At 42.6% G+C, this 27,444-nt stretch overlaps 1 protein-coding gene across 1 annotated transcript in view; it reads left to right on the plus strand.

Annotated features, from left to right (window-relative positions):
• The window catches only part of myo10 (myosin X), a 59,763-nt gene that overhangs the window by 20,295 nt on the left and 12,024 nt on the right, over positions 1-27,444 (plus strand). The window contains exons 9-27 of the mRNA XM_088350592.1: positions 49-117; positions 190-272; positions 2,990-3,098; positions 3,207-3,287; positions 9,394-9,518; positions 9,582-9,696; positions 11,170-11,276; positions 11,697-11,891; positions 13,307-13,346; positions 13,410-14,312; positions 16,523-16,637; positions 19,530-19,773; positions 19,836-19,931; positions 22,400-22,493; positions 22,562-22,617; positions 22,681-22,823; positions 26,359-26,568; positions 26,632-26,789; positions 26,853-26,979. Coding sequence (XP_088206718.1) covers positions 49-117; positions 190-272; positions 2,990-3,098; positions 3,207-3,287; positions 9,394-9,518; positions 9,582-9,696; positions 11,170-11,276; positions 11,697-11,891; positions 13,307-13,346; positions 13,410-14,312; positions 16,523-16,637; positions 19,530-19,773; positions 19,836-19,931; positions 22,400-22,493; positions 22,562-22,617; positions 22,681-22,823; positions 26,359-26,568; positions 26,632-26,789; positions 26,853-26,979 — 3,070 coding nt within the window. The remainder of the gene's footprint in view (positions 1-48; positions 118-189; positions 273-2,989; positions 3,099-3,206; positions 3,288-9,393; positions 9,519-9,581; positions 9,697-11,169; positions 11,277-11,696; positions 11,892-13,306; positions 13,347-13,409; positions 14,313-16,522; positions 16,638-19,529; positions 19,774-19,835; positions 19,932-22,399; positions 22,494-22,561; positions 22,618-22,680; positions 22,824-26,358; positions 26,569-26,631; positions 26,790-26,852; positions 26,980-27,444) is intronic.

Below are 27,444 nucleotides of genomic sequence, written 5' to 3' on the forward strand. Positions count from 1 at the left end.
TTCTTTTTTCTGACTTTGCTTCGACACTGTTTTCCCCTCCCCCTGCAGAAGAACACCTTTTACGTGAAACCTCGCGTGGCCGTTCACTCTTTCGGAGTCAAACATTACGCCGGAGAGGTGAGTTGCCTTCTTCTTCAACCGCCATCGGACGGTTCATTGCTCACTGTGGCTCACTGCCGCCCCCCGCAGGTGGTCTACGACGTGAGGGGGACGCTAGAGAAGAACCGGGACACCTTCAGGGACGACGTTCTGGAGATGCTCAGGGACAGCAGGTGCGTCTTCACAGAATTTCTGCTCCCGTTTGGTATTCCATTTTTTTTTTTAGATAAATTGAGGTGGTCACAAACATGGTGCCCGCGGGCACCAGATAGCCCCCTAAGAGCCCCTGAGTAGCCCACCAACCAGTTTTGTAAAAAGTTCACCAGTGATGGGTTTTATGGCTTTTCTAGGAATTGGGATTGCTAAATCCTTGTTTTTCTCATTTTCTTTCTCCCTTTCTCTCTCTTTATCCGTGTCTTTTTTCTCCATCTACCATTTCCCTTTTTATTTGTCATTCTCTCTGTCTTTCTCTTCTTTTCTTTGACTTTTGCTCCGTTTATTTATCTTTTTTTCTGTCTCTATTTCTCTGTCATTCCATGTCTTTCTTTTTCTGTCTTTCACTGTCTCTCTTTTCATTTTTTTCTCTTTTTTCTTTGCCTCACTTCTTTCTCTAACTTTCTTTCTCTCTTTCTTTGTTGCCTATCATTCTTTTTCAGTCAGTCTTGTTTATCTCTCACTTTCTTCCCTTCAATTTTCTCTTTTTCTCCCTATTTCTCATTGTCTTTCTTTTTATTTCTCTCTTTCCACCTTTTTTGTTTTTCCTTCGTTTCTTTCTTTCCTCCACTACTTTCTTTCTATCTCTTCTCCTTTCTCTTTCTTTCTCTTTGTTTCCTCTCAGTATCACTTTTCCATTTTTTCCTCTTTTTCATTGTCAAGTTTTGCCTCTTTCTCTTCCCCTTTCGTTTTTTTTTTTTTTTTTTTTTTTTCTTTTTTTAGCTCGTTCCTTCTTTTCTTCCCTCCTTTCATTCCCCCTTCTTTCTCTCTCTCGTTCTGTCTCCATTTCTTTTTACCATTCCTTTTTGTCTTTCTTTCCTTCTTTCTCTCTTTCTGATTTCTCTTTTTTTCTTTTCAATTTTTCTTCATTGCTCTCCACTTTTTCCTCCCTTTCTTTCTTATTTCTCCAGGCATATTCAATGAAAATATGAAAATAGCTCACCAGTAACGGATCTTTGTGATTTATTAGGAAAAGTGAGAAATCATTGAGACGACTAGTGTATTTCAATGCATGATCAATTCTTCCATATTATATAAATGGTCACCAAGTGCCACTATACAAGACATATGCTGTAGATCAGGGGTGGCGAACAAGTTTGACACAAAGAGCCGAAATTTTCAACTGTGAGAGTCAAAGAGCCACACCACGCACTGACCTGCCATGACACAAAGACACACACAATTAAAAACATATTATTTCCCATAACACATTCCTCTCCTTACAATACAACAGGTATTGTTCTTGTGTTGATTTCAAGGAAAGTGTCCACCCTCAATACACAAAAAAAAAAAACCTAAACCTGAAACAAGGCAAAGAGAAAATATGATGATGCAAAGATCCGCATTCTTATTGGCCACACCTGCTTTAGATCCTAATAATGGCAACCAGAGGCGTGTTCAGGAGAGTGATCAGACATGTAGTCTCTTGATAATCGCTTGCCGCGCACTGCTGAACGTTTTGTAATCGCTCACTGTGATTGCCTTACTGATCCAAAATGGCCGACGACAGTACAATGGATTTCGTTCTACAGCTTGCTTTGAGCGAGTTGGCTGATATGAGCGACAGTTCGCATATTGACACAGTTAAGGTTATCCTAAACGCAGTGGAAGGGTCATACCTGTCTTGCATTGTTCACAAACATTACCAGGCAATGTAAGACGATATATTACATCGCCAACAGCACTCGTCAGGGTGAGATCCTCCATCTTCTGCACTGTCGACGCCATGTTGGAAATCAAAGTAAGCGGTCTTTCTCCCGTGATTACTCGGGCACGCGAGCGCTCAATAATCACTGGCCGTTCAGAAGCTAGCGATAGCTCGCGATAGCAATCACTCACTCTCCTGAACACGCCTCTGGCAATATCATAGTAGTAACATAGCAACAACTTTGGAATGCTCTTCCCCCTGAGATTCGATCTGAAACCTCAGTGGAACTGTTCAAATCTAGGTTTAAAACACAACTCTACTCTATAGCATATGAATAACCTATATTTTATGTTGACAATATCTGTGAATTATTTGTTATTGCAACATCCATTGCAGCCTGGTCATCCTGGAAGGGGGATGACCTCACTTGCGGTCCCTTCTCAAGGTTTCTTCATTTTCCTCATGTTGAGGTTTTTGAGTTTTTCCCTTGCCCTCATGTAGGTTTTATATCAGGGGATGGTGTCATAATAGTCTGTAGTTTGCAATAGTCTTTGATCTCTGCAGCCCTTTGAGACTCCTTGTGATTAAGGGCCAAACAAATAAACATGACTTGACTTGGGGTTTTTGAGTTTTTCCTTGCCCTTATGTAGGTTTTAGATCAGGGGATGGTGTCATAATAGTCTGTGGTTTGCAATAATCTGTGGTCTGTGCAGCCCTTTGAGACTCTTTGTGATGAAGGGCTATACAAATAAACATGACTTGACTTGACTAACTTAGTAAAAACACGATAAGTTGTTCAGAAATGCATATCAAACTCTTAACCCTACGTGAAAAGAAAGTAGCCATTAGCTTCAAAAAAGTTACTAAACTTTGTAGTTTAAATAATTATCCTGGTTTTTTTTTGCGCTTCCAAAATCTAAAAAGTACCTCATTTTCCTAAATGTATTTCTTGAAAAAGCAATTTTCCCCCCCTTTGAAGCGAGTTGAAATATTTTTTGATTTGGCGTAAAACGATTTCTCATCCGTCAGGTCCGATTTTGTGTACGAGCTTTTCGAGCACGTGTCGAGCCGTAACCAGCAGGACACGCTAAAGAGCAGCTGCAAGCATCGCCGGCCCACCGTCAGCTCACACTTTAAGGTACCGCGTCTTGATGTCTCTGCGCTTTGTTTATAGGAATCCGATTTTGCTGTAAGCTAATTAAGCAGAAAAAACGGGAAGATTTCAGTTCATTGCGTGGTCTTGCAGGACTCTTTGCACTCCCTGATGGCGACACTCAGCACCTCCAACCCTTTCTTCATCCGTTGCATCAAGCCCAACACGCACAAGGTGAGTCCGACGAACCCCACCAACCGTGTAAAGTCACATGTATGGAAAGCCTTTTTTACTGTAAGGATGTTAAATCCAGTCCGTTGAACTTCAATAATAGGAGTGTCTGTCAGGACCAGAACGGAAACAGAACCCACTCGCGTAACGTTTCTCACAAGTTTTATTAGAAGAAAGGGAAAGGGTTGCCCCCACAATCCGGGGATTGCTGGACACGGGAAGCAGGTCGCGCTGAACGCGGAAGTGGGACTTCCGTGGCGAGCAATGGCGGTGTCGGGAACGGAAAAAACGGGTCAGTAGCCGGGATAGAAGAGCAAAAACGTAAGTCATAAGACAGGAGAGGAGAGTAGACGTGGTCGAGATAAAAAACGGATCGTTATTCGGGACGGGAGAACAGACGTGGTCGAGATCAAACAGATCGTAGCGGGAGAAAGCAAAAACACAGGACAGGCGAAAAAGGGCTTGCCAGGTAAAAACGGAGATTTGCAGATGGACCGACAAAAGTGTTTTTTTTTTTTTGACGCAACCTTAGCTCTTAAAGTAATTTGACTTTCATGCGCTTTATAGTTTAGAAAATACTGTAATCAATCAATAAACAAATATTTTTTCGCTGCTGGCCAAGCCACTCTTGCCAAATTTTTGAATCGGATAGTCCAACACTTGGCCTTACTTTTTTATCTATATCTTTTTGCAAAGTTTGACTTGCAATTATAGTGTTCATTTGCACAATAAAATACGTCTTTCATGTGTCTTTTTCTGAAAATAATGTGCGGGCCACAAATAGATTTTTTTTCTCGTCTACGGTTTCTCAAACTTTTCTGTCGAGACAATCCAACAATGTTTTAACGCCATTCGCACGCCAAGTGCCAGGAAAGGCCAGAGTGGTTTTGTGTGGAGCTGGGATTGGCCACGCCTCCTCCTGGCTCATTTGCATACAGACACACGTGGAGCTCTACAAGTGAGCGCCTCCACAGTGGGGTACCGGTTGCCAAGGCAACCGCAGACCTCCCAACTCTCTTTCCGAGCCTTTGTTAGCAAGCTCGCAAAAGAGCCGCCGAATCTTTGCCGAGTAGGACGGCTTTTCCTGAGCTGGCCGGGACGTACGGTGAGGGCACTATTGCTTTAGGATAAATTCTCTTTCTAGGGGCTTGGAGGCATACTTTTTTACCTCGCTCGAGTTCTAAAATTTTGCAGAAAGGAGGGAGAAATAGTCATTGATTAATTAGATTTGTGTCTGAATCCGTGTGTCTGGTTACATGTCATGAAATTGGTTTTGAAATCCATCCATACCGCTTATCCTCAGTAGGGTTGCGAGGGTGCTGGAGCCCATCCCAGCTATCTTTGGGCAGTGGGCAGGGGACACCCTCAACTGGTCGCAGGGCACACAGGGCTTGCTCATTCACACCTAGGGACAATTTGGTTCGGCCAATCAACCTGACACGCATGTTTTTAGAATGTGGGAGAAAACCACAGCACCTGGAGGAAACCTACACAAGCACAGGGAGAATATGCAAACTCCACACAGGACGTTTGATCTCATGACCTCAGAACTGTACCGCACATGCGCTAACCACTGCACCGCCGTGCTGCCCTGGTTTTGAAATAATGAACAGCAAAATGATGATAAGATGTCCCTTTTTAAGCATCCATCATCCATCCTTCCATTATTTTCACTGCTTATTCTCAGTAGGGTCGCGGGGTTGCTAGAGCCCATCCCAGCTATCTTTGGACAGTGGGCAGGGGACACCCTGAACTGCTTGCCAGCTAGTTGCAGGGCCTTTTTAAGCAAATATGTTAAAATCTCAAAAAGCAAAAGGGCGCGAAAGTGCTTTTTTTTTCTCAATATTTAATTCCTGTAGCGAAATCACTGTTTTTTTCTTGATATTTATTATAAATATTTTTTTTTTATCTAAAATGTGAATTTTTAAAAATGCGGTGTGGGCGTTCACAAGGTGACACCAAGATGGTAAAAAAGTCATGCTTATTTGTTTGGTCATTGATCACAAGAAGTCACAAAGGGTTGCACAGACCAATTACTAGTACATACTACGGACTATTATTCCTCTACAGATATGCACAACCTATTTTTGAACTTGTTAAATTCCATCAGTTGGACACCACGCAGAAATGGAGTCGGACGAAAAGGCTTACTGAGCTAAAGGCAACAGTTCGCATAGCGATCTGACGGCTTCTAAGAGGAAGCCGGGGGTTCAAAAAGAGAGTGTCCACCAATCAGCTGTCCGGGGTGTTGGCGCCAATTAAGCCGCCGTAGCTGCGCTCAATCGGCAATCATGACAGTATGCAGCCCAGAGGCCATAGTTTTCCTTTGGCTGCTATTGAAGCGAATGCCAATTGTTGATATCAGTTTTTAATTCTAAGCTCACATTGCGACAGTTTTTGACGACGCAAAAACATTTGAGCACCGAAAGGCTCCCAGGCTCAATGTTTGCAGGTTCCCACCTTTATTTTGAAAATCCCGGGTCCATCTGACCCGGAGAAAGCAGGACGTGATGATCGGACGATGTCGGGATGGTCTTTCTTCCGGCAGCCATCTTGTTCACTTGTTTTGAGGTTTGTCCTCATTCTTCAAGGAATCCCTGGCCAGCCACGCCCCCTTTAGTCCCTTTCAACCCCGCACCCCTTCTGAGACTTTTGACCCGACTGCGCTTAATCCCCCCTGGCCGACCACATTGTTCTGGTTTGTGGGCGTGGCCACACACGAGCTGCCCATATTTGGGAATCTTTCTCACGCTTTTTCCGAATCCACAAGTGAAGAAAATCTGCCTTCAATCAAGCGTCTTGAGAACCTGTCGATAACTTGTTTAAGCTATCCATAATAATGTTTATTTGTGACGCCCTTAATCTCAAAGAGTCTCAAAGGGCTACACAGACCACAGATTATTGCAAACCACAGATTATAATTACACCATCCCCTGATTTAAAACCTACACGAGGGCAAGGAAAAACTCAAAAACTTGAGGAAAATGAAGAAAAGTCAAGTCATCTTTATTTGTGACGCCCTTAATCACTAAGAGTCTCAGAGGGCTGCACAGATCACAGATTATTATTATTGCCAACCACAGAGTATTAATACACCATCCCCTGATCTAAAACCTACATGAGGGCAAGGAAAAACTCCAAAACCTCAACATGAGGAAAATGAAGAAACCTTGAAAAGGGACCGCTTTTTTTTGAGCCAAGGCGAAATTTCTTTTATTTCAAATTCTGCGGGACACCACCAGTCTGGTAAAAGTAAATCCAAATAAAAGGTAGCTTTCGCTAGACCGCACAGGCACACGACTGTGCTGCAACCCAGTGGTTGAAAAACACTGCACTAGATCCCAAGGGATACAGGTGAGATGTGAAAATACATTAGGTTTTATCTCGTCATCACAATATTGTTAGTCATAGTACCAAGTTATTGGTGTTATCGGGGTTTGGACACTATTTTCACAGTCAAGTTCAAGCACTTTTAAGGACTTTCATAGACAATATCCCCCATTTTTTCTCTTGGTAGCATTACAAGAAGAAATATGGTGTAATCAAGTATTTTGCCGAGCCACAAATATATCAAAGATATAAATACGTGATCCTGCGTGTGCAGTTATCAAGAAATATTTTTAGATTTTGAGTATATCGAGAATATGTTTGTTTTTGAGGCAAATCTCTCTCCATATAGGTCTTGGGTAAAAATGATACAAAGCTTATATTTTCAGTTGCAGGAAGTTCTTCCCGTTACAATTTACCACTGGGAAAGACTACCTTAATTGTTGAATGGCCTGTAATAAATGTCCATAATTGATGCGGAGTCATTGCACCAATACATGTCAAGTATCCATTTAAAATACTATGCAATTACAGATATAGACGTTAAAAATCTATCTAAAATCCAGTGCTATTGACGTTTATAAATGTCAAAAGTTCATTTCAAAAATACATGCAAATAGAATGAAGTAGAATAATACATTTTCTTATTCAAATTATTCATTTTCAGCTTTAATTAATTGTTGGTAATATACTGATTCAAGGGATCACCACAAACCTGTCTTCATTTTCTCCTCATATACTTCCTTTTTTTCTTAACTTCTTTATACAACATAATCATTCGTAATATAATGCATCAAAGCACTCTACCATAAAGCTTATTATGCTGAAATAAGCTTTATGGTAGAGTGCATAACAGTTTCAATACGAGCAATTTGAGTAGAAAAAAGCAAAATAAACATGTTACCTGCTAGTTAGGTTTTTGTTCCCATATAAAACGTAATATATAGCTAATAGCAGCTAAACCCCTGGTAGCAAAAGTGAGTACACCCTTAAGTTAAAGTTGCTGAACATCAATTTTTTGTGTGGTGTTAGGAATTAAATATTAAAATATACCGTTTACCAAATTGTTCGAATTAGTTATCTAACTCCATTATTCGAACACAACCTATATTCACCTAACAATGCGCGCTCATTTCTTGATGAGAAAGATGGACAAGTGACCGGCATTTCCACACGCGGGACAGATTTAATTTCTAAAACAATTTAAGTAAGTGAACTCTATCGAATATGACCGAATTAGTGTCGCTTGAGTCTCTGTCAAGCCTCATCTCTCGATCTTCTTGCTTTATCTCTCGGCCCACGTTTTTCTGCAAGCTGGTGTGCTGGCTCCTCCCATGGGCGTGCCAGGGAAGCCCCCACTTGGGGTCCACCCCCTCGCCTCGATGTCTGGAAAAACTCAAAACGGCAGAGCGTTTATCAAAACAATGCCTGCCGTCCTTCGTCAGAGTCCTGTTATCAAAATTCCCCAGCCAAAACATTCCGCATTTGGAACAGCGTGACCTGAAGCCCACTCAGTGAAAATGTTCATTGCACTCAATAAATGTAATTTGTATTAAAATCCTTCAGTGGCCACCAGAATTTTGCAGAACCACTTTACGGTAATCCTCCTGGCCATGGATTTCAGAGCCTTACAAATTGCCACTGGAACGCTCTTCTTCTCCTCCACGACAACATCACTGAGATGGGGGATATTAAAAATCTAGATGTCAGTGGTCTGTGTCAAATTGAGGGGGCCATATATGTCAAAAAACAATTTCAAATTTAGTGCCAATGGCAGTTCTAGAAGTCAAGACCAAATTTCAAAATTCAGTGCTAGTGATGGCTATTGATGTCAAAATTCCATCCCTGATTCTGTGACAGTGACCAGAAAATCAATTTCAAAATTCTGAGGTCTGAAGGATTTTATACATTTTACTATAAAGGATTTTATACGATTAAATACAAGTTACATTTATCGAGTGCAATGAAGATTTTCACCGGGTAGGCTGAAGTTCAATGGCAGGTCACGCTGTTCCGAATGTGGAATGTTTTGGCTGGGGAATTTTGATAACGGGACTCTGACGGTGGACGGCAGGCGATGTTTGGAGAACAAGGCCCTGATGACGTAGAAACGCTCTCCTGTTTTGAGTTTTTCCAGACATTGAGGCGAGGGGGTGGACCCTACGTGGGGGCTTTCATTGGCACGCCCATGGGAGGAGCCGGCACACCAGCTTGCGGAAAAAACGTGGGCCGAGGAGAGAAGCAGAAGATCGAGAGAGGAGGCTTGACAGAGACTCAAGCGACACTAATTCGGCCATATTCGATGGAGTTCGCTTAGTTAAATTGTTTAAGAAATTAAATCTGCTCCCGTGTGGAAATGCCGGTCTCTTGATCATTTTTCCCTCAAGAAACGAGCGCGCGTTGTTAGGTGAATTTAGGTGGTGTTTGGTTAAAGGAGTCAGATAACTAATTCGAACAATTTGGTAAACGGTACATTTTGATATTTAAAACCTAACAGGTCATAGATGTTAAAAATCAGTTTGAAATGAATTGTCATGGCCGTAGACGACGAGGGAGGCTACCAAAATGTACAAATGCAAATGAGTTTCATGCAAATGATCCTTATGCAAATGAGGGGCTGCTTTTTGAAGGCTGACATTGAAGTGCAAGTCTTCAGATGGGGGCAGGGTCTTCGCTCTTTGAATTCAAAGCAACCTCTCATTGGGAGGCCCCGCCCCCTTCAAACCCCCCACTTAAAAATGTGCCAACGTTCCGACCCGCTCTTGGTTTTCCCGCTTTGCAGATGCCGGATCGCTTCGACCCGCCCGTGGTTCTGAACCAGCTCCGGTACTCGGGCATGCTGGAGACGGTGAAGATCCGCCGGGCCGGTTTCCCCGTCCGGCGCCCCCTACAGGACTTTTGTTGCCGGTACGTATTTTAATGTCCTCCCCGCTTCCACCTGCACGCTTTTTTATTGTTGTGCTTCCGTAGATACAAAGTTTTGATGCAGGATACGCCGCCGGAGGACGACGCCAGGGGGCGCTGTGCTGAGTTGCTGCGACAATTCGACAATGGCGCCACCCAGTGGCAGATTGGCAAGACCAAGGTGAGCTATATTGGATTTTTGGAAGGATGGACCGCCAAATCCTGACACAGATTTGGCCTGAACGGGAAAACATTGCCATTAGTATGGCCACTAGTATGCGCTGCTATTTGGACGAGATGGGGTTACGGCAACATAGTAGAAAGAAGGTCGCAGCCATAGTTCAAACAGCCTAAATGAAAGACGTTATAGCGAAATTTCATGAAGTCTTGGAATTTGTGAAACGGACTCATCTAAAAGAAGATATTGACTCTTTGGGCTTTCGCTACCTCAGCCTCCCGCATTTCTTACGGATTGTCAAAAGCCGGCAAATGCAAGCGTCATTGGTTCAGTTTTTCAAGGAACACGAGGCATAAAGGTAAATTGGTATTTTCATCTTTTACTTTTTTCTTTCGTTTTTTACATCATGTGCCTCTCGTTTTATGTTTAATGCCCAGCAATATAATTTTAAAATGTATTTGTTTCATGTTCTGCTGGTCTTTTATGACCGAAAAAAATGTCATACTGTAGTTTTGCGGGGCTTGTAACGGATTACCCTATTTACACTCAAAATGCGTCTCTACTCACGAAGTTCTCAGGTTACGAAGCTATTCGCAGAACGAATTAATAAAGCCAAATTTAATTCGTTCCGGGAATAGATTTGTAACCTGAAAAATTTGTAAGTAGGGGCGCCTTTTCAATGTAAATTTGCTAATCCGTTCCAAGAAATTGTTTTCATTTTTTTCATTTTTAGTAAATCAAATTATTTTTTAAAAAATGAATAAATTAAATAGCCCCGGCCAGTCAAAACCTTTTTTGGGTGAATTCCGGGACTTCATGGAATTTTGCCAAGATGTCTTTAATTTTAGCGGATGAAATGATGGGTGCGTCCTCCTCCTTGTCGTCTCTGAAGTCTTGCACAGCGGTGCGTTGCGTCGCCTCCAATTCCTGCAACTCTGTTGAAAGCTCCCCCTTGTGCTCCTGTATCAGCTCATTGATGTCATTGTTTTCCCTTAATCCACAGAAGTACCAACATCTCCATCTCATCGTTAGCAGGCGATCTTTTCATCAAAATGACATACATTTTAGTACTTCCTTCTGTTCAATAATCGATGACTCCAAATAAATGCTGATTGACACATTCGTTAAACAATGAAATTCCCAACGTCATTCTATGCAATTTTATGGGCTGAATTCAAATCAGAGCCGAAAAGAAACGTGTGTAAATGCAACCAGGGATCCATATTTATGTGCGATTATCACACGCAAGTGTGCACAATCAGGGATTGACTTTAGTTTTGCAATTCAGTCATATGAGCTTGTTTTTTGTTTGTTTTCTCATTTGTTTATTTTTGTATATCTTAAAAAAAATAGAGGAAAAGGGGAAAAAAACAAGTGGACTCTCAAATTTTTAGAATTTATTTCATTGACTGATTTTTATCCTCTCAAAAGCGGCTTTTTAAGATGTTTTATCATCATTATTTCTTTTTCTCTCAGGTGTTCCTGAAGGAAAGTCTGGAGCATCGTCTGGAGACGCAGCGAGAGGCCAGAGTGACTCAGGCGGCCACAATCATTCGGGCACACGTGGCCGGCTTCCTGGCCAGGTTGACACTTTTCTTTGTCCTGTCAAAATATAAGATTAAGAGGCTTTTTATTTATTGAGACGGTTGGATGTACTGTAGAGCCTTGGGATTGTTAAGTGTGGATCTCAAGATCTTAGCTCTCTGGTTTTCCAGATATGCGAGATTCTGAACTGAACAAAGAGTGAGAAAGGCACTCTAGGAGTGATTTTAGCCAATATCGTACCGGATTTTTTTATGATGCCGAGATGCAAACCAACAATAAATATTTGTTAATGTGGTATTGTGGGGAAAATGCCATGAAAAGGGGCAGAAAAACATACAATTCCACCCTGTAACCTGAAAACTGTAAGGTGGGACGCTGTATTGCTTCTCCTGTAGTTGTCCTGAATTTCAATATTTTCTTGGGATCTAAAAGGTATTTAAATTCTGTTTGTCACTCAGGAAACGCTACCGCCATCTTCTTTATTGCGTGCTGGTGATCCAGAAGAACTACCGCGCCACCTACTGGCGCAGGAAGTTCCTGCAGCTGCGGCGGGCCGCGATGACGCTGCAGACGCGCCTGCGGGGGGCGCTGGCACGGAGACTGCTGGCGGCCATGTTGGAGGACAGCCGAACCCGGCGTGAGATGGAAGACAGGTACAATTTTATAAGCTGAAATTACAAAAATCTTTAACTATATTATTTCTCAGAAAATCCAAAAGTTAAACCAGTGTCTGAAACTCATGAGAAAAAGTTAAAGGACAGCAGGGCTGACAACTCTGAAAATTTGCCTGCCCAGCCAGAAAGTTGCCTGCCCCGTTTTTCACAACTTGAAACACAAGACGACTCATCACAAAAAGACCCTTTGTTGCAAAGTATTAAGGATTGATCATCAGAATATATAACAGAACAACACTTTAAAATTAAGTTGATTATAAAACTACTTATAACATTCACTGCATGGATATGACATGGCTGTTTTCCATCTGCCATCAGTATGTACCTGTATTTACTCATCTTCCTTCATTCATGCAATTTTTGCGTTGCGTCGTCTGCAACAAGCCACGTGAACTCCTCTTTGCACGATGCTCTTAATGTACGTTTACGTTTTGTAGCGACATTAATTTTGTTAGCTTCTTTTGAATATTTCTTCTGGGGCTGAGGTTTTGGCTAGATTCCTAACCACTCATCCATTTTTTGTGTTCTCTTTGCATCTACTGGAAAATGATATGCAAATGCATGACCTTATAACGCCCGGGAAAGTCCGGAAGCACAAAGTTATTCAATGCAGGATTCCGATCGGCTGCCGATTATGCAAATTGTTAAACGAACCGAAATTTCCTAACCGGACGAAGATTTCGAAAACGGAATAAAGCAAACGTTTGTTTTGGAAAAAAACGTTCTTTTTTTTTTCTTTCTTGAAAAAGTTGTCAGCCACCCGGGCGGAGACATTTTGTAAGTTGTACGCCCGACTTAAAAGATGCACGCCCCGGGCTTAAAATTGAATTGTAAAAAAATGAAATAAAATAAACTTGTTAAAAAAAAAAAAAAAAAAAACTTTAAAAAATGTTTTGAAAAATTTAATATTTTCTAGAAATCCCTTTTAACAGTTTTTCATATTGTCAAATTCATTTTACCGCGGTCAACCTCCTTAAATGAATTTTGCATAACTCAGCATCATATTTTAAAAAAAACCTACAAAAATTAAAATAAAAAAAGGAAAATTTACAATTAAAAAAAAACAGAAAATGTCGTAACTCTAAAGCATTCTAAAACATCTAAAATCTTGCCCAAAAAATCCAAACGTAAAACATTTAAAGAAACTTTTTAAAAAAACATACAGTAAACTTGAAGATAAAAAATCTTACAAAAGAAATTTCAAACATAAAAATAGAGAACTAATTTTTAAAAAAAAACTTCTTTTTTAATAGTGTCATTCTTATTTTACTGTGCAAATCATCTTGCATGTGACTTTTGCACAACTCATGTTCAAAAAACAGAGAAAAAAAGTGAATTAATCCGGTCAAAATGTTCCTGGCCCATCATTGACTGATTTTTTTGTGTGTCGACAGAGCGAAAAGACAGCTGGAGGAAGAACAGCTTGCTCTCCAGGTAGCAAAACACTTTTTAGAGAAGTCGTCAACGGACTTTGTCCTGATATGTTTGAGTTTCCAGGCATCCAGATGGAATGAGGAAGAACCGGTGGCTATCTTGGAAAAAACGGCAGACATCTTGGAAGAACCAGCAACCGTCACAGAAGAACCGTCAGCCGTCTCGAAAGAACCGGCAGCCATTATAGAAGAACCGGCAGTCGTCTCGAAAGAACCGGCAGCCATTATAGAAGAACCGGCAGTCGTCTCGAAAGAACCGGCAGCCATCATAGAAGAACCGGCAGCCATCTCGGACGAACCGGCAGCCGTCTCGGACGAATCGGAGGCCATTTTGGAAGAACCGGCGGACCACGCCCCCCCTTCGGAGGTCCGCCCCCAGGAGGCGTCTCAGGTGGAGGAGATCCTGCGCCTGGAGCGCGAGATCCAACATCTGCAGATGCGAAAGGAGCGCGAGGAGCTCTCGCTAACGGAAGCCTCGCTCCTGCGATTGGAGCGTCTTCGAGAGCAGGAGCTCCGACGCCTGGAGGACGAGGCCTGTCGGGCGGCGCAACGCTTCTTGCGCTCGTTGGACTTCGACGAGATCGACCGTTGCGTCAAGAGCATCGAGGGCACCCTGGGGGCCGGGCGAGACCCCCACCGCGAGGCGGACGAAGTGGACGAGGGCCTGGGGGCCGACGACGAGGCCTTCAAGGAATCGCCCAACCCCAGCGAGAACGGCCGCGAGGACGGACAGCGCACCAGCGGCATTCGAACCAGCGACGACTCTTCCGAGGAGGACCCTTATGCCAACGGACCCCCGGCCCAGACCTCCGAGACCCCCTGCGAGCTCATCCCGCCCGACGAGGACTCGGACTACGACCGGGAGGAAAGCGAGGTGGCCTTCACCGACCCGCGTGGCGACGGCTCCTCGGGAACCTACAACAGTTCCGGGGCGTACCATTTTGGGTCGGAGGGGCCGCAGTCCTCGGTGAGTCAGAGTTCTCACCTGCCAATTTACTCACCTTGTCTTTATTTGATATTACTGTGACTCAGTGGTTCTCAAATAGTGGGGTGGGGCGTGTTTGACCTTGGGGATTTTTTTTTTCTTATCAAAAAGTCAAGTGCAATTGCACCTCCACTACACTAGGGAACAGTAGCGCTGTCATTGAAAGTGTTTTGTTCACAATTAACCTGTATATAGCACAGACTATAAGCATCGAGTATAAAATGTAAATACAAAGTGGAGCAGACGCTCAAGTGACCCCCCAAAAAATAATTAACCCTGATAAGGAGACAGACGTCTTGGGGATGGCACGAGAGGATTTCTTCTTCTGAGGGGGGTTGTGACCAGTGTTTCCTCTAAGCTGCGCGCGTGCGCAATTGCACAGTGCTCGCACATTTTCAGCGCACAAGAATGAGGGCTCAAAATGACTTATTAAGAAGCGACTTAAGTCAAAGTTACAGTGCATGAAGGTAAAAATACACGGGTTCCCCTGACGTTGTGTCCTAAATGCGGTATTTTGAAGTCGAACGAAGTTGAGTAAAGTTAGTAGAGTATGTCGAGAACCTGCTTCTTCGGCTCGGCTCACTAAAAGGAACCGGCTCTTTCGGGTCCTAAACGGCTCTTCGGGTTGTTTTTGCTTCTTTAATCCCAACATGACCAAATATTAAGTAAAATTATGCACAAAATGACTTAAAGGAAGGGGGGAACAGAACAAAAAAGAAAAAAATACCAAAATGATAAAGTAGTGAAAAGTTGAGAAAAAAAAGAAACAAAAGGAAGAGAAAAAAAGAAGGAAATATTTAGAAAAAAGCCAGAAAAAAAGAAAAGAAAGAAATCTAGGAAAAAAGTAAATAGAGAACAAAAAGAAAAAAGTAACTAAAAGTAGAAAAAAACACGGAAAAAAGAATAAAAAGTTTGTGTTGCATTCAAATAATTTCCAATTATACCAAGTCAATCTTGTTGCCAACATCGCACTTCCACTCAATAATGTGATTAAATACGGTTGTGTATCGTGCAACTGACTCAATAAGCCCCCCAAAAATGTTAGTATTATGCGACAAAAGATACCAGGAAAAAAAAGAAATGGAAATCTTGTGAAAGAATTGTTGTCAAAACAAATGACGTTTGTAGGCCTTACAACTTTTGCAATCGTACATTAGTCAATTCATTCAAAATTTGAATTTTTTTTTGCGTTGCCGAAAACTCAGCAAAATGGAACGAAATATCAAGTTTTGGACATGTTTGATAATTGATTATCTTGCCACACTTGGGATTATGGTGGCTCACTGTTGTTTCAAGCGTTATCTGTCTATCGTTATGTATGTGAGCGCTCAGACCCGTAAGGAAAATTACAGGGAACATTGGTTGTGACTGAAAATAATTAAGAAGCACTGCTGTAATCCCTCGTTTACCACTGGGCGAGGCAGCGGGAGGAGGTTGGTAATGTTTTTTTTTGCGGTACCCAAAAATCAGCCAAATAAAGTCCCTCCAATTTTTAACATGTGCTCTGCCAGCTCCTGCTTGCTGTGAATAATGGATCGCATCCACATAAGTGCAGTTCATTTTAGGTGGGGAAAATTACGAGCTGCAAGGCCCGACAGAAGTGCACTCAGTCAGGCCCTGCTCGCTGGAATACTCAAATAGGAATAATGGATTGCGGCCACACAAGTTCAGTTAGTTTTAGGTGGCAATGATGACATAAAAAGCTGACAGGCCCCACAAAAGAGCAATTTGCCAGTTCCCGCTTGCAGCAATATGAAATTTTGAATGTTGGATTGTAGCCTTAAAGGTGAAGTTCACTTTTTGGTGGACAGAACGCCAAGCCATACAAAAATGTGCTCTGCTGACCCTCGTTTGCACCCATAGTCGAACAGGGTTGATGGATCACGATTAAAACAGAAAGATCGGAAAATAAGAGCCACTACAAATTATATAATGGATAGCTGCTGCACAGGTGCTGTTCATATAAGGCAAAGACAACAGGAGATAAAAGAGACGCATGAACTCTCGGCCCCAGAGAATATTTAATAACAGTTTTCTTTGCTTTGGAGTAGGAGATGTGATGCAAAGAAGCTTTATGAAGACTGCAAAAATATTTATGAAATGATCAATTTAGGAAATATTTCTAAAAGCTAAAAAGCAAACATCTTGAATATCTTCTCGGAATTCTTCTGCGTTTTTGTCCCTGGCACCAGTTCGAGGACAGCGAGGACGACTTTGAGGACACGGACGACGAGCTGTCCTACCGCCGAGACTCCGTCTACAGTTGCGTCTCGCTACCATACTTCCACGGATTCCTGCACATCAAAGGTAAGAAACAATGAATGCGGTCCACTCTTAAAGCGGCTCCCCTTCTCTCTGAAAATAAAAGGGATCCGAAAGAGACTCGGACTTCAGCCCACAGTGTTAAAGAATAGTAGACTTTGTGTCCGGGTGATTAGAATGTTGGAAAAATCTGAGTCTGGAAACGAACTTTTTCTCAAGATGTTTAATTACAGAATATTCTGGACGCAAATTTGATATAGGCAAGGGCCACAATCTGACAAGAGTCTGTATAAATAACAGTGAAGCAAAGGTTTTCTACTGAGGTGTTGCCAAAGTCCCACAAGGCGGAATTAAAACTGCAGCTACAGTTTTTGTATTTTTCCGTCATTGCTCAATTGCTTTATTCGGTCCCAGTGCTTCTTCGGTCTTCCAGTGCGTTTTTGTTTAACTTCCGAATTTCTCGTCATCAGTTCTCATCAGCTCTTGCAGTTTCCACGGTTAGTACAACTTCCTGCGGCAGTTTGTACAATTAGTAGAACTTGCTTTGACAGTTTGTACGGTTAGCAAACTTGTTAAAGACATTCAGAGTAAAACTTCAAAACGAAAAAGAATCTGAAAACGTCTTAAAAAATGTATCTAAAACTAAAAGAAACTTCTAAACATCTAATAGTTAAACTTAAAAATAATAATCCCAATGTAAAAACCTCTTATGAACATTTAAAATTAAGAACTTCCAGTCAAGTCATGTCAATTTGTGACGCCCTTAATCACAAAAAGGGCTGCACAGACTACAGACTATAATTACACCATCCCTGATCTAAAACATACATGAGGGAAAGGAAAAAGTCAAAACTTCATCAGTAGGAAAATATAGAAACCTTAATGCGAGACTGCTCGCTATTAAATATACATTAATAATAATGTGATCATTGTTATAATAATTCTTCATAAATAATTTCTGAAAGTAAGGTCAAAATAAAGTAAAATTTCAAACCTTTGAAACGATCATTCATTTAAAAAAAAAATAATAATAAAAAAGTAAAACTTCAAAATAAAAATTCCAAAGTTTCCTTATTTCACACCTACCCATTCACACACACTGTCACAACCTGGCAACCCGCTTATCAGGAGGATTGGTGGTTCAGATAGATAGATAGATAGATAGATAGATACTTTATTCATCCCCTAAGGGAAATTCACATTTCCAGCAGCATCCCTGAGCTGAGAACAATACAATAATAAAGCCAAAAGAATACAATATACAAATACCCAGTGTGACGTGCAAATGCCCACTTTAGCATGTTATATAGAGTAACTAAATAGTGCTACACAGAACACATAATGCAGTAAGATTCGGTAATATCCAATGTAGGTGGTGTGGTTTAATGTGGGCCTTTACTCTGCCGGGTGGAGTTAAAGAGCCTCATGGCATGAGGAAGAAAAGATCTCTTCAGTCTGTCCGTAGTACAAGACAGTGACAGCAGTCTGTCACTGAAACTACTCTTCTGTCCGGAGATAATGCTGTGAAGCGGATGCGATGGATTGTCCATGATTGACCTCAGCTTTTTCAGTGCCCGTCTCTCAGCTACTGTTGTTAGGCTGTCCAGCTCTTTGCCCACAACAGAGCTCCCTTTCCTAGCCAGTTTATTGAGACGAGAGGCATCCTTCTTCTTGACGCTGCCTCCCCGACACGCTGCCGCATAGAAGAGGGCGCTTGCCACTACTGTCTCATAGAATATTTTCAGGAGCTTTTTGCAGATGTTGAAGGAGGCCAGCCTTCTGAGGAAGTAAAGTCGGCTTTGCCCTTTCCTACATAGAGCTTCTGTGTTGGCAGTCCAGTCCAGTTTGTTGTCCAGCTGCACACCCAGGTATTTGTAGGTCTGGACAAATTCTACACATTCTCCCTTGATGGTTACAGGAACCGGGTGAGTTCTGGTTCTCCTGAAGTCCACCACCATCTCTTTGGTCTTGGTGGTGTTTAGTGTCTTGCCCAAGGAACACTTCCACATTTAACTCGGAGGAGCCGGGAATCGAGCCTGCAACCTTGCAGTCCCAAGACGAACACTCAACCTCTTGAGCTACTGCCTAACTCATTAGCTAATAAGAGTCCAAATTTAACAAAATTTAAATAGGTCGTCCTCATTGATAGATAGATAGATAGATAGATTTATTCATCATTTAGGGAAATTCACACTTCCAGCAGTATCCTTGTTTTGATTATTAACAGATTACCAGGATGGCCTCGGGGTGCTGTGTTGTAGTTTAGCCACAGCGGAGTGGATGACGTCACACGCTAGTCCAAAAGTTCGACGTCCCTGCAGCAGATGGAAATCTTTGTGTTTACACCCCCTCGTGTTCACGTAGATAGCGAGTCCGCCTCCTCTCCACTTCCCACAGGCTAAAGTGTCTCTGTCTGCCCTAATAGCGTTGAAGCCGGGGAGCTCCACGTTAGCGTTTGGGATGCTAGACGTGAGCCACCTTTCGGTAAAACACAGCAAACTGCACTCCCTGTCACTTTGATGTTGTTCACTAGCACAGCCAGTTTGTCGGTCTTATTTGATAGACAGTTCACATTTCCCATGATCACGGACGGTACCGAAGACTTATAACGCTGCTAGCCGCTTAGCTAGCTCCGGCTCTGCATCCACGATAGGGCCCCCTCATCACGCCTGTACGAGAATTCTTCAGGGCAAGAAGTTGATTCCTCGAATAAATGCATTTTGTGCATTAAAACCCATAACGATAGGATAGAAAGTGATCCAAAGTGTAGTTTTCAAACGGGACGAAAAACACAGAAGATAGAAGCAGACACTTAAAACGATAAATCACAAAAAGTGCGAAATAACACGGAGCTGCTGGAAAGGCTTTGTAGTCCAAACAGTCATTTTTTTGTTAATTTTGTGAACGCGAACTTTCGCCTTCTTCTTTGTTTGTCAGGCGGCGTCCTGAAGACGTGGAAACGCCGCTGGTGCGTCCTGAAGGACGAGAGTTTCCTCTGGTTCCGGGCCAAGCAGGATGCTTTAAAGCAAGGCTGGCTGCTTAAGAAGGGAGGCGGCTCCTCCACGCTCTCCCGCCGCAACTGGAAGCGCCGATGGTTCGTCCTCAGGCAAAACACGCTCCACTATTACCGAGACGACGGCGAGGACCAACTCAAGGGGGCGCTGGACCTGCACCGAGCCTCGTGAGTCCCGAACGCTCCCCTCGCCGGTCCGGAGACCGCAACTAAAGTCGGTTTACTCGCAGGGAGGTGACGGACAACGCCGGCAAGGAGAATGGTATCGACGTGGTCATGCCCGACAGGACGTACCACCTGGTGGCTGAGTCTGCAGAGGACGCCAGGTGAGATGCCGCGCGCAGTGTTAGATCGACAAAATTATGGAGCCTGTGTTTTTTCTGTCTCATTAGTGGCTTTTGTTGCTCTTTGGATGTTTTGGGGTTGTTTTTGAGGTTTTTAGTTGTTAATTTTGCTTTTTCGGTCAGATTTTTGTTCTCATCTCATCTCATTAGCCGTAGCGCTTATCCTCATTAGGGTCGCGGGGGGCTGGAGCCCATCCCAGCCATCTCCAGGCAGTGGGCAGGGGACACCCTGAACTGGTTGCCAGCCAATCGCAGGGCACACAGGGACAGACAACTCATTCGCTCATTCACACCTTGGGACAATTTGGACCGGCCAATTCACCTGAAATGCATGTTTTTGGAATGTGGGAGGAAACCGGAGTGCCCGGAGGAAACCCACGCAAGCACTGGGAGAACATACAAACTCCGCACAGGAAGTCTGGAGCTCAGGAAGTCTGGAGCTGGATTTGAACCCACGACATGTTCCCAAGACATGAACTGTGCCGCACAAGCGCTAACCACTGCACCGCCGTGCTGCCCAGATTTTTGTTGTTTAATTTATTTTTTGGGGTGGTTTTTGGTTTGTTTTTTTATTAATTATAAATAGCCATGAATAAATAAAAGAATTAATATATATACACACAATAAAAGTACTTAAATATCAACTTTAAAATGAGCAAACTTTTTTTCAATTTGAGTCGAGCCGTAAATAAAATAAATGGTAAATGGTCTGCATTTTTATAGCGCTTTTCAAGTCAATGAAGACCTCCCAAAGCGCTTTACAATGTGCTTCACACTTACCCATTCACACACACACTCACACACCAACAGCAACCATGCAGCCATGCATGCAAGGCGCCGAGCTGCTTATTGGGGGCATTTGGGATTCAGTGTCTTGCCCAAGGACACTTGGACATAAAACACGGAGGAGCTGGGAATCAAACTCTTGATCCATAATGTTACTGTTTATTACATAGGTGCAAATAGTTCCTCTAAAATAGATCGCGTCAAAAAACGCTGGACCCACAAAAGCCCAAAAGGAAAAAGCAGTTTTTACGCCACAATTGTATTTTCCCAATAACAGCCACATAATGACAACAAAATATCATCAATAGTAGAGTGGATGGGTTTAATATTTAAAGGCGCCGTCTGGAATCTGGAAATGTCTTGTCACTGACGCCTCCTTCTGGCTTAAGGCATCTGTACAGCCTCTTTCAAGTCCTTATGTGGAGCACTCAAATATGTGCAATTTCGAATAAACTCTTCTTTTTTCTTCTTTTTGCCGGTTTGGGGTGGCGTTTGGACTGTACTTTCACAATTTTCATGATATGCTAATAAAAATCGCAGGAACAAGCATGAAATCACTCCCCACCCCCCTCCTCACCCTGCTTCCTAATGCGTTGGACATCCTGATCAGTGTTGCTTAAAGTACAGTAATCCCTCGGTTATCGCGGTTAATGGGGACCAAAACCACCCGCGAACAGTGAAAATCCACGAAGTAGCGACGCCCCTTCAAAAATGCGAACGTGGAACCGCGAAGTAGTGAGGTCCCACTGTATATATTAAACGGCTGAACCAATTTTCGTTAACATTTACACAGTAGTACTTAAGGCTTCTGGGAGTGTCTTTAGCTAGGTTTCTTGTCAAGGCCCTCCAACAAATACCAACAACATCGATCAATTTTCTGCTTTTGTGTACAAATCAATAAAATAAAATGCATTGAAATGAATCATGAATAAATACGTTAAATCAAATAATTATAATTAAAAACATAAGTTGGAAAGAAAGGTATCAGAAAAAAAGTTTCTATTAGAGCACAGGTGTCAAACCGGTGGCCCATGGGCCAGATCAGGCCCGCTAAGGGATTGAATCTGGCCTGCGAGACAACACTCAGAGAAGTGCAAGAGAAAAACAAGCTGCAGGTTGAAATATGTCAACTTGATGTTGCCAAAGCCAGGTGCCTCGAACAAAGACACTGTACTTGTATTTCTCTCTCTCTCTCTCTCTCTCTCTCTTTTCCACCCCTTTTTTCCCACTCTCTGTCTGTCTCTTTCACTCTCTGTGTCTCTCTTTTTCTCTTCCTTTTTTTTTCTCTTTCTCTCTTCCTACCCTTCGCTCTTTCTTTTCTCTTTTCTCTCCTTCTGTCTTTCTATTTCTCTTTGGATTTCTTTCTTCCTCTCACTTTCTTTTTCCCCTCTCTCACAACTTTTTATCTCTTTTGTTTCTCACGCTGTCTCCCTCTCTCTCTTTCTTTGTCCCGTCCTCTCTCGTTTTCTCTCCCTCTTTCTCTTATTTCTTTATCTCTCTTTTTCTTTCTCTTTAATCTACTAGTCTGGCCTCCGACAGAATGTTTGTTCTATCGTGTGGCCCCCAAGTTCAAATGAGTTGGACACCTCTGTATTAGAGGGATATTTTGGCCAATATTTTAGTAAGCACCCTGCCAATGATGATCGTTTTCCTCCTGGTACCAGCCAGTGGTTCAGCGTGCTGAGCCAGGTCCACGGCTCCACCCGGCAAGAAATCGGCGAGATGCACGACGAGCAGGCCAACCCGCAAAACGCCGTGGTGAGTATCCGGTCCAGCGCCTGGTTTTACCTGTTGCCATGACGACACGAGCGTTTCCCGACCCTCAGGGCACCCTGGACGTGGGCATGATCGACTCGGCGTGCGCGGCCGACAATCCCGACAGGTGAGGACGCCTCAGGTAAGGCGGGCGCGGCGTTATTGACGGAGGCTGTCCCCCATTGGCTAGGCCCAACTCCTTCGCCATCATCACGGCCAATCGGGTGCTGCACTGCAACGCCGACACGCCCGAGGAGATGCATCATTGGATCGCGCTGCTCCAACGCTCCAAGGGACACGCCCGCGTCGACGGACAAGAGTTCCTCATAAGAGGTCGGCCAAACATTTTGATTATATTAACGTTCATCACGCTTCGATCTAATGTATTGACGAGAGTGTTTTCCATTGGGGGTCTTGGTGCTTTGGAATGCTCTTCCCCCTGAGATCCGATCTGCAACCTCATTGGAAATGTTCAAATCTAGGCTTAAAACACTTCTATTCTATAGCATATGAATAACTTATATTTTATGTCAACAATATCTGTATATTATTTGTTATTGCAACATCCATTGCACCCTGGTCATCCTGGAAGGAGGATGACCTCATGTGCGGTCCCCTCTCAAGGTTTCTTCATTTTCTTCATGTTGAGGTTTTGGGGTTTTCCCTTTCCCTCATGTAGGTTTTAGATCAGGAGGTGGTGTCATAATAGTCTGTTGTTTGCAATAATCTGTGGTCTGTGCAGCCCTTTTGGACTCCTTGTGATTAAGGGGTAAACAAATAAACATGACTTGACTTGAGGGTTTTGAGTTTTTCCTTGCCCTCTGTAGGTTTTAGATCAGGGGATGGTGTCATAATAGTCTGTGGTTTGCAATCGTCTTTGATCTGTGCAGCCCTTTGAGACTCTCTGTGATTAAGGGCCAAACAAATAAACATGACTTGACTTGAGGTTTTTGAGTTTTTCCTTGCACTCGTGTAGGTTTTAGATCAGGGGTTGGTGTCATAATAGTCTGTAGTTTGCCCTTTGAGACTCTTTGTGATTAAGGGCATCACAAATAAACATGACTTGGCTAGTAGGTAGCTAGCTACCCTCCACACTTATTTGTATGAATTATGCCGCCACACTCTTAGCTCTACCCATTGAGGACAGGGGAAGTGTGCTCCGTCTAGTAAGCTCAGATTTGTATTGTTCCACTGATGGTTGAAAGTTCAAAGAGAATAATTCTGCCAGTGTCACCGTTGTGCCAAGATATTTTAGTTAAGACGTTTTCTGCAAAGCTAACTGTGGGATCTCAATCGATCTCTTACATGTGGGAGAGCTATTTTAAAGTTGGCTGATCGTTAAAAAAGATACACCAGGCATTCGACTTTTTTACAACTGCCAGTTGGAGAGGGGGAGCGGCCAGAAGAGGAGGACTTATGTCCATCTCCTTGGTTGCGCTCCCAACTCTGGGGGACCCTTCCCCCACCAAACTGCATTTATTTAGGCAGAACAAATGGTCTGCATTTCTATAGCGCTTTTCAAGTCAATGAAGAGCTCCCAAAGCGCTTTACAATGTGCTTCACACTTACCCATTCACACACACACTCACACACCAATAGGGAGTCAGCCATGCAAGGCGCCTACCTGCTCATTGAGGGCAGTAGGGATTCAGTGTCGTGCCCAAGGACACTTAGACATATAACATTGAGGAGCCGGGAATCGAACCTGCGATCTCTTGATCCCAAGACGAGCGCTCTACCTCCTGAGTTAAGAGAAAGAAAAGAAACGCTCCTTTGGGCGGTACCAATATTTGAAACATAAACGTGATACCATCTGGTTTAGAGATACACACTTTTTTTGGAACAAGTTTAAGCCCCCTTTACACTAACATGGCAGCAGAAGCACCCTCGGGAGCTGAGTTAATAGGGAGGTATTCGCTTTTATGCAAGTTTTTCAGATATTCCAAACCTTCCTCAAAATTGAAGGAAGCGACGTATTTGTCATGATTACTGATGCGAGGCACCTGAGTCTGCTCCTTTGGCGCCAACTGCCACCGGTTGTCAGTCCGTCTGCGAATCACAGCTCGCGCTAGGCAAGCTTTTCGACCCTGACTCTCTCCTGTTCCGATTCCCGTCAGTTTCCCAGCTCCGACCCCTTTTCTGATCTCGACTACGATTTTGCTCCCCTGTCCCGGCTACTGATCTGTTCTTTTTCCGCTCTCGACACCGCCATCGCTCGCCACGGAAATACCACTTCCGCGTCCGAACAACCTGCTCCCCACAACAAGCGATCTACAGATCTTGTGTACTATCCTTTCCCTGCTTCCCAATAAAACTCACTGTCCTGTCTCTGTTCTGGTCCTGACAGTATTTGGATTTGAAACGTAAAGCAAAAGCTCATCGGCGTACCGAAACAATTTGTTAGAAACGCAGAAGTGAGAGATTCAACGAATTGCATCTTTGCTACGAAGCGCCAGTGGTTCCGACAGCGAGTGTGAATAAGAGAGGCGGGAGGGGGCTTCCTTGACGGGTACCACCAAATATAGGAAAATAATTTGATTTCACCCCATTCATAATGATGCTTCGCTACAAGAGAGGAATAAAGAATTTTCCTCCGTGATATCAAATTTCAGGTACTTTCCTGAAACTTAAAAAAGATCCACTCTAACACAATGGTTCCCAAACTTTTGCAGGCTGTATCTATATACCTAAAAATCTCTATCCATCTATCTATCTATCTCTCTATATATCTATATCTATCTATATATCTATCTCTTTTTATATCTCTATCTTTCTAGCTATATATCTATCTAACTATATATATATATATATATATATATATATATATATATATATATATATCTATAAATCTGTATCCATCTATCTATCTCTCTATATATATCTATATCCATCTATCTATATATCAATATATCTCTATCTTTATCTATCTGTATATCTATCTCTATATATCTATCTCTATATAACTATATATCTATATACCTCTATCTATCTCTATATATCTATCCATCTATCCTATCTATCTATATATCTCTATCTATATCTTTCTAGCTATATATCTATCTAGCTATATATCTATCTCTATATATCTATCTCTATAAATCTAGCTCTATATCTATATATCTATAAATCTGTATCCATCTATCTATCTCTCTATATATATCTAAATCCATCTATCTATATATTCTATTCTATTCTATTCTATATATCTATATCCATCTATCTATATATCTCTATCTCTCTATCTATCTATCCATCTATCTATATATCTATATCTATATTTCTCTATCTCTATATATCCATCTATATATCTATCTCTATAAATCTATCTCTAACTATATATCTATTTATATCTATATATCTATAAATCTGTATCCATCTATCTATCTAACTATATATATCTATATCCATCTATCTATATATCTCTATCTATCTATCTATCTATCTATCTATCTATCTCTATTTATCTCTCTATTTATCTCTCTATCTATCTCTCTATCTCTCTTATCTATCTCTCTATCTATCTATCTCTCTATCTCTCTTTATCTATCTATTTATCTCTCTATCTCTATCTCTCTATCTCTCTCTCTATCTCTTTATCTATTTATCTCTCTATCTCTATCTCTCTCTCTATCTCTCTCTCCATCTCTCTATCTATGGTATCTATCACTCAATTTTTACTTAATGTTACCTTTTTATTTTTTCTCATTTTATCAAAAAAATACAGTTATGATAAGTATTACAAAAAGTATTTTTTGGGTGGGCAAATTTAGAAATATTCTAAATCATGTTTCCTATGTTTTTCAGTGTTAATGTGTTGATATAAATGTAAAGTTTATTCTTGTATCTCATAGTTTATTTGTTGTTGCAGGTTGGCTGCACAAGGAGGCGAAGAGGGCGCTGTCGAGCGCGAACGCGGGCAAGGCGGCGCCGAAGCTGAAGAAGCGCTGGTTCGTGCTGACCCACAACTCTCTGGACTACTACAAGAGTTGCGAGCGCGGCGCCCCCAAACTGGGCACGCTGGCGCTGGACAGCCTGTGCTCGGTGGCGCCCCCCGACGAACGTCTCTTCAAAGATACGGGTGAGCTCCGCCCCCCCGGCCGCGGGTCCTCGGCACCGCCCGCTGACGTTTGGCGCTCGACAGGCTACTGGAAGGTGAGCGTGCACGGGCGCAAGCGTTCCTACCGGCTGCACTGCAAACTGCTGACGGAGGCGGGACGTTGGGCCGCCGCCGTCCAGAACGCCATCGACGCCAAAGTGCCGGTGGACACGCCCACTCAGCGCCTCATCCGGAGCATCAAGGTAGGCCGAGCTCGAACCCGAAAGCGGGATTCTCGGTGCTGAGCGCGTGTGCGCCCCCTGCAGGACAACAGTCTGAACCCGGAGGTGGTGGAGCAGATCTACAAACGCAATCCCATCCTGCGATACAGTCCTCACCCGCTTAAGGCGCCGCTACTGCCGCTGCCCTACGGGGACGTACCGGCTGCCAACGGTCAGTCGTTTTTCTTTTCCTCTTCTTTTTCCCTTTTTCATTTCGGAAAAACAAATCCTCCCTATTCCCCGATTTTTAAGCGGTAAATGAAGACCTCCCAAAGCGCTTGACAATGTGCTTCACACTTACCCGTTCATGCTCTTGCAGCCAATAATTTAATGTTTATTTAATTTTATTGCTTCATTTATTTGAATATTTATTTTACTATTATTTTTTTCTAACATACTGTAACCATATTTTTTATTTTAGCTTTATTCTGTATTTTGTTCTACAAAAATAATTTTGTCTTTTTTTTAATTTGTTATTTTATTAAATGCTCTTTATTAACACGCTATATTGGGTATTTTTGTATTCTATATCTTTTCTTTTATCTTTTAACACAAGGATACTGGCGGAAGTGTGAATTTCCCTACGGGGATGAAGAAAGTATCTATCTATCCCTCGCTCTCTATCTATCTCATCTCA

This window comes from Urocampus carinirostris, chromosome 1 (genome assembly GCF_059441175.1).
Source record: "Urocampus carinirostris isolate Australia breed hairy pipefish chromosome 1, RoL_Ucar_1.0, whole genome shotgun sequence".
Lineage (NCBI taxonomy): Eukaryota > Metazoa > Chordata > Actinopteri > Syngnathiformes > Syngnathidae > Urocampus > Urocampus carinirostris.